Consider the following 7,606-nt stretch of genomic DNA (forward strand, 5'->3'; position numbering starts at 1 on the left):
CAGGCAGCCTCAGCTCCAGCAGCCTGCACTCAATGCCTCTGCTCCTCATCAGGCCAAAAAGGGAGGATCTGGGGAGGAAGAGGAATTAAAAAAGAAAAAAAGTCTGATTCATGAACGCTTGCTCCACACCTGCAACTTGATGGGATGCATCTCTTCAAAGCGCAGAAACCTCCCAGCCACCTACTCTGAAAAAAAGTAAAATTCAGTAAAACAGAGGGTGTGCAAAAGAAAATGCCCTCGTTTTGTCCTCTCCTCTGGAAGTCATGATCACACGTTGAGGCTCAGACAAGCCATTAAAAAATGCCCATGTGCCTGTCAAACTGACCAGCTGGCACACTGGTTTTGTGTCTGCAGTTACACCTTCTGCCATTACATTGGGTTTTTTGGATCTTCCAGGAACATCTTTCTGCCAGTTGTATCATTTTGTTGCTTCCCTACAACACTGAAGAAAGAGAGATGGCAACTGTTCTGTCCCTGTCTCGTCAACTGGAGGGAAAATCCTTACCCAAAGCTTCTGCTTGAGCAGGGCTCTGGCTGTTTGATTTAGAACATAAAAGTTTCGAAAGCTACAAAAATCAAATCAAAAGAACAAATGGCTCATGCCAATCGTGGCTGCAAGTGATACATAAATAAACCATTTCTGTCCCAGGCAAAGCTCACAGCTGAGGAGAATGTGCACACACACATCACAATACCATTGACTGAGTGGACTGAAATAAAGGTTCTCCTGCCACGAGCCATTTCAGGAGGTTTATGAAAGAGAAACTGTAATAAATTTATACAGAAGCAGCTGAATCAGCTTCAGACTGGGCAGCAGACACGTTGACAAGGAGGCAACAGAGGTGTAAGCATAAAAAAACAAAGTTATGTTTGACATGCAGCTAAGCTATGACAAAATTATACTTGGAACTGGAGAAAAGCAGAAAAAAATCCTTGTTTTACAGTTGGGCTGTGAACGCTGCCAGTGGTACCACGAGCAGCACTGCAAACCAAGAGCTCTCGTGCCTTTGGCACTTCCAAAGGGAAAGGACACCTCAGGAATGGCTCAGCCTGGAGGAGCACTTTCCAGACGTGGGTCTGGAGCAGCTCTGGGTCCTGCTGCAGAGGCTCGGAGAGCACGAGCTTCAGACCACGCTATCAGGAGAAGCCGGGGGGAAAAATGAAATCCCAACTCTTGTGGAACAGGGTGAGAAAAGACTGGAAAAATATTCTGTTCACCATCCGAAAGATCCTTCTGATAGAAATACAGAATCAGGTTGTAAATAGAGCTACTTCTACTCAGGCTTAAGCCTTTAAAATCTGCTACTTTTGAGGAAATTCATTTTCTTTCCTTTTTAAACTGTTGATATTACTATCTGCTCAAAAACCTCGGTGAGGAGTAAAAGAAGTGAAGTGTTATTTAAGGTAATTTTGACACCTTTGGTTGGTTGTTGAACAAGTAAACCATTTTTAAAAAGTAAAGGCTTTTTAGCTCAGTAATAGGATCTACAGGGTTGACAGAAAGAACTCCATGCTGGTAAAGCAGAGCACATAAAAGACCATGATTTGAGTTTCAAGCAAGCTGATTGTTTTCGTGCTGAGGGTACATTCACAACCCATCCCCCAAAATAAAATGGGATACCTATGACACCTTTGATGTTACAGTCACAATTCTTCTCTAGAAGTTATCGTTTGTGTCATGCAAAGCGATTTGTTGGGTCAAAACTGACACATAACTCAATCTCCTGTTCCAGTCCTTAATGCTGACAAGGAGTTTCTCAAGTTTCCAAAATAGTGTTTCTTTAACAAGATCCAGGAAGAAAATGTGGAGAAATATATGACAGAAACAGAGATACAGCCTGACACACGAAGAATCGTTTGGAAAACATCTGCTTAAATTAAATTTTACTATTAAATCCAGACACCTACTCATCTTGAAAGGGGCTTGCTGCCAGGCTCTTTCCTCAGTGTTCTCATATTTTCCACCCATTTTTTCTTGCTGGAATCTTCTCTATAATTTTTTTTTTTTCACTGCCAGGTTGCCAAACAGATGTCCAGAAGGCCGTAAGCAGCAGAAAGACTTCATTTTTAACAGCATTAATAAAATACTACACAGGTAGAAGGAAGAAAGAGAAAAAAGAGAGCACATAAAATACTCAAACTGGGGCAAGGGTGTAGGTGAGGAAGGAAAACACTACAGCTTTGCTTTTCTGTGTGGCAGAGCTGCACAGTACCAACTCAATCCACTGAGTAAGGTGGGCAAGTAGAGCCATTCTGGATGTCCCTTGAGAGCTCAGGTCAAACCTGTCAGTTTACACAAATAATCATCTAGCTCTAGATTCCTTCTGAATTCTAAAAGGAAAAAATAAGTTTTAAAATATTAAAAAAAAATAATGTCACAATGTTTAAAAACAAAGCTCCAATAAAAAATATGTTAAAGACCATCTTGAATTGCCAGACTTCCTGTAGTCAGAGCAATCCATAAGGCATTGGAACAAGATGTATCCAATTGCAGCTTGCTCAGTTAATGGCTGTCTTTCCAAGTCACACCCTGTCCTTTGTTTGCAATAAACACCCCAAATCTCAAATTAGATGAGGACTGGATGAACACCTATTAACTTACACATGCAAGGTTGTGCCATGGAAGTGTCCTTGCACTGATTTCTTTCCGTTAACATTTGTGTTAAGAAAGTTGCTGTAGCCAGCTCCAGTAGTGCAAGGAGAATATAGTTACCACTATCCTTAAAAAAGGGAGAGCCACCTTTATGTAAGAAAAGATTCAGATGCTACTTTTTTTTTCCCTAAACCAGGGTAGAAGGAAGGAGAATGAATGGGAAGCACAAACAGATCAGAAAGGTCAACCATGATACTCCAGGCGTGTGTAAAACTTCCTCCCCTCCATCAGCCAGCACAGCCTCCCTTTCCCAGCTGTGCAAAGCAGGGTTAACAGAGTCCTAGAAGTCATCCCACGCATTTTTTGTTGCCTTAGGAGGTTTTCTGGTTTTGCTCTCCCCTCCTGTGTTCTCCCAGTTGGTCTCCCAGTTTTCCCAGCTGTCGCTGTTACTGTTCTTGTTGGAGACCGTTCCCGAGCCCCACACGTCCCAGCTATCCGAGCTCTTCTTCTCTGTGGAATTGTCCACATAGGTCCAGCTCTCACTGCTTGGAGATTTATGAGCTTTTGGTGGATCTGAGTTGCCAAAGGTCTCCCAGAAGCTTTGATCTATAGCATTGTTCTGGTAGCCCTCCCCTCCACTGTTCTGGTAGCTGTCTCCCTCAGCTGGTCTTTTGGGGAGTGGGGAGGGGGGAAGGAAGGTAGAAATAAATTAGTTTTGCCAAACATAACAACAAAAATCAATGACTCCAAAGAAAACTATAATTCTACTGCCCTTTGCTTAAAAGAAACCTAAAAACCCTGATGATAAAGGCAGAACTAAATATTGCTCCAAATGATGTAAGTTTGCAGTCTAATTCAAAGATTGTTAATAGATTTAACAGGCCCAGGGCAAGGGAATGTGCATTTGGCGTAAGTTTTAAACCAAGAGGTGTGCGTTGCTTTGTTCTCAGTTTAAACAGAGTTATAAACAAAGTTATATTGAATTCCTCCCTATTACATAGAGGAGGACTGTTAGCAAAGACAGAATAAATTATTAATATTGAAAAATTACCTTTCACTATTATACTACAGAGAATGTACAGGAGATAAAATCATGTGTTTAAAGAGATAGAAAATAGGAACAAAAAATTACCTTTCAGAATTATCATCTGGTTTGCCTGAAAAGAAAGTGGTGACATCTCTCCATCCCTTACTTCCCACTCCCTGAACCTACAGAATAAAAAAAAGACACTCCATTCATTTGGATTGAACCAACACCTCTGCCAAGTCCAACAGCAAAAGCCACAACACATTCCCCCACTTGTTCCAATAAATCAAACACATTTAACTGACAGCTCATTCATGTTTTTGATGGGCAGTTACGTGGTGGATGTAGATAACATACATCTGACAGCATCATGATTCTGGAAAGGGTGGGAAGCAGGTCAGGCTTAGCTTTTTCACCCATTAGTGTAACATCTTTTAAATTCTCTCCTAGACTTCCTTGACAAAAATACTGGAATTAGTCCTTACATAAAATTCAACTTAATGAAAGCACTGACATTTTATGATTAACATAACTCTAATTTATATTTCTACTGTTCTAAAAAGCTATTTTCACTCTGTTTCAGCATTATTTCACTTCCCCTGTAAAACAGGCCAAAAGTTGAGTCCCAGAATTGGATTAGAAATATAAATTCTGAAGTGTCACCATGAAAGGTACTATTCTGAGTTACAGACATAGAGGATGAATCCCAGAATTCAGCCTGAGAGCGGCCAGGCTCTAAACAGAACAGGTAACATCATTTATTTTATTTTATTCAAATAGTACCAAAATCTAAGACACTGAGCTGGTCTGTGAGAGTGTTTCCAGTGCTGACTTTCCCAGTGCTAAAAGACACACATTCCTGGGTAACACCATGCAATTTATCACCACAGGTGTTAGTCTGTGCAGGATTTCTGTGCTTGGCAGCCTCAGGCAGCACTTACCGCGTCACCGAGCACCGAGAGCAGCGGACGGCAAAGGAGAAAGGTGCAGAGCATTAATAAGTTTTACTGGACCAGTGGAACACAAGCTGTCTCCATATTCCCTCACACATTTTCTTTGCTGTTTAGGACACTGGCTGTTTATAACCATACCATGTCCTCATTCAAATTACTAAGAGGACACCACCATGCCTGTGCAGCTTTTAACACCCCAGCAGAAGTGCTGCCCGCTGAGAATTACACTTTCCAAATTTCTGTATTCAACACAAGCACAGACCAAAGCTGCATTGGGGTTTTCTATCATTTTTCATAAGAATATGGAGACTGGCTTGACTTGTTTGGCCTCCTTAAAGCCAGGCAGGCCACCTCATACCTTGCTGGCCAACTGCGATACCCCCGTGGTGACCTCCTCAAATATTTTCCCCTCTTTCACCTATGTGGACCAAAATATTGGTAATTAGTCATAAAACAGAGGATTACTGAAACCTTCAGGCACGCTCACTTGTGCTTAACAGCTAAAATGTATAAAAACCCAACTCCAAACTGAATTAAAATAGGTTTAAGTCAAATTAACAAAGTTAAGAAAATGATATACAAAGTCCGTTGATCTATAGTGGAGTGAACCTCGGTCCTTTGAGTTTGTGGGAATTTTCTATGGCTAAACACCCAGTTTGAGGAAGTATCACACCCAGTTTGAGGCAGGTATCATTTACACACAGTTCAGCTAGCATTACACTACTGCTGAGCATAAAAATACCAGTACAAAAAACATCTGCAAACATGAAGCTTTACGAATATATTCTACCACGTATAAAGATTGTGTTTAGAAACTTACCAGATCCCTTTTATTCTCTTTTACAGATGCTTATTTAAATATTAAAAGGGATTTGAACTTTGCTGAAACACAATACAACAGGTACCTTTCACCACTTAATAAATGGCAGTTGTTCCAAAGCAAGTGACTTTGTATAACCATATAGAGAATAGTTATTTCAAAAAGTAACACTTATTTAGAACTAACAGCACAACATCCTAAGGGAAATGGATCTCTTTTTAACACAGAATACGTAATTCCTCATTAAATTGTCCTACAAAATAAAAATCAGCTCAAGGAAATGCACCCTAAAAATAACCCTGAAAATAATGCAACTAAGCCCTCTGAAATAAGCTGTGGATAATTCTAGGGAACAGAAAACCAGTTAGAGTCTTCTCCTGTGGTTTGAAACGCCATGTAAAGAATGGTGAATTAATAAAGGTAATGAAAGAGAAATTAGTCTGCAGTATCATTAAAACATTCTTTTCAAATGGCTCAAAGATATTTGCCTGAATTAAAATAAAGCTGGCAGGTAGATGGTAAAACACTAGGAACTTAACTGAGATACAACTACTAATACATATAAATATCTATATATATATATATTTAAATAACTGATTTTATTTCCATTTAGGGTGCATTTTCCCCTTGTTCCATCGTCCACTACTGAAAGCATGAAATCTATAAAATGGTATCTAACAAGAACGAATGTGACAGACTCTGGTAGACATGAGAAAGGTTGGTGGAAGGAATTTACCCCTCATCAACATTTTTCTGTAACAGCCTAACTTTGAGTTGTTTGATGTTTCCCTTTTTCAGAAAACCCCCCTGAGAACCTGGGCAGCTGTGACAGGAGGAATCAACCACTCCCTGAGTGAGTATAACCGTTTTTCTGCAAGTCATTTACTAGTTCCAAAGTTACCTTTTCCTGTGCAGGTTTGAGAACATTTTCATTTAATGTCTGACCTAACTCTGATGCCTATTTAAAAGCAAAACAAAAACAAAGTCAGTTATTTTTTTAAAAAAAAACCCCAATAAAAACCCACAGGCAACACCTTCTGCAGGCTCATTTCTCAGCATTATCTCCAAAAACACATGAAGCCTTTAGCTTTGATTCATACAAGCAGAATGAGCTGAAAAGCACACACAGCAAAGTGCTGTAGGAGGCATTAAAAGACAATAAATTAAAATCAGATAGACATGGCAATAGATGCCCAGAGCCCAAGCAAAATCTGACCTTGCACTGGAAGCAGAAGCAATGATTCAACCAGCAACAGCTTCAAGGATGGGCCCCTTACTAATGCCTGCAGCTGAATATTTGGAAAAACTGACCTCATTCCCCCCTTATTTTTCCATACTAATTAAATTACTTGTAGAATTAGATCTTTTGGGCTGATTTTCCCACAATTCCTCTGTCTTGTAGTGCTCCAGTTGTCATCTGTTAGTAAGAGCCTAAGTGTTTCTGAGCAATACACAAGAGCCAAAGCTGTGACAGAACATAACATTTCTGTTATTTTTTTAAAGCTCCAGGTTTGCAGGGTGAAAAAACAATGAACTTCAGAAATCTGTTGCAATCCAGAACAAGATGCACAAGGACATTGTACTTCAGAGGCAGTTTACAAAAATGTAAGCCCACAGTCTAAGTCACAAAATTACTTTCCTAAGGCAATGCTGACAAGGACAGCAGGTTTAGAAGAGTTTGAAATCATTCATTTCTCTATGACCATATTAAGCCTTTGACAGATTTAAGCTTTCTTCACAACTGCCATATCATACTGAGTGCCTTCTGAATGATCCTGGTTAATCCAAGAGAGCCAATATGCCAGGCAATTAAGTTTCATTTCCTAAGGGTTCATATTTTATCACTACCATTGGTCAGGGTGTGAGCCTTCACTCATGTTCTTCCCGGGAATGGAGCACCTTAAACATCTTTCCTCCACAGACTCCCAGGTGTCTAAGAAGCCTTTCTCTTAGCCACAGCATTCCCAGGATCTCCCCTTTCCCCAGCCATTGTCTCCAGTACTTCTACTCCTTACTGGATAGAAGTTCTTTGAGAAGCAAAGGCAAAAGCAAACCCCACTTCCACCCAGGGAGAAACATGAATGCAAATCACAAAGGGCTTGTTACCTTTGGAAGTGAGGCTACAAAGTGTTTAAGAAAAACAACAAAAAAAGGGGTGTTCTCACCTTTGAAAAACCCTTTGGAGTCTACTGAACCCAGCAAACTGTTTATAA

At 40.2% G+C, this 7,606-nt stretch overlaps 1 protein-coding gene across 8 annotated transcripts in view; it reads right to left on the reverse strand.

Moving 5' to 3' along the window:
• Window positions 1–1,331: 1,331 nt before the first annotated feature.
• Window positions 1,332–7,606, reverse strand: part of ARFGAP1 (ADP ribosylation factor GTPase activating protein 1) — an 18,318-nt gene continuing 12,043 nt past the window's right edge. For 2 of the 8 annotated variants that reach the window (XM_017734140.1, XM_008634639.2), the window contains 4 exons: window positions 6,295–6,351; window positions 4,932–4,991; window positions 3,726–3,802; window positions 1,332–3,261 (listed from right to left, as the gene is read on the reverse strand). In XM_017734140.1, coding sequence (XP_017589629.1) covers window positions 2,934–3,261; window positions 3,726–3,802; window positions 4,932–4,991; window positions 6,295–6,351 — 522 coding nt within the window. In that variant the 3' untranslated portion in view covers window positions 1,332–2,933. The remainder of the gene's footprint in view (window positions 3,262–3,725; window positions 3,803–4,931; window positions 4,992–6,294; window positions 6,352–7,606) is intronic. The other 6 variants (XM_008634646.2, XM_017734160.1, XM_017734165.1 and 3 more) reach the window with 4 other exon arrangements.

The sequence above is a fragment of the Corvus brachyrhynchos genome, unplaced genomic scaffold, assembly GCF_000691975.1.
Source record: "Corvus brachyrhynchos isolate BGI_N302 unplaced genomic scaffold, ASM69197v1 scaffold10, whole genome shotgun sequence".
Taxonomy (NCBI): domain Eukaryota; kingdom Metazoa; phylum Chordata; class Aves; order Passeriformes; family Corvidae; genus Corvus; species Corvus brachyrhynchos.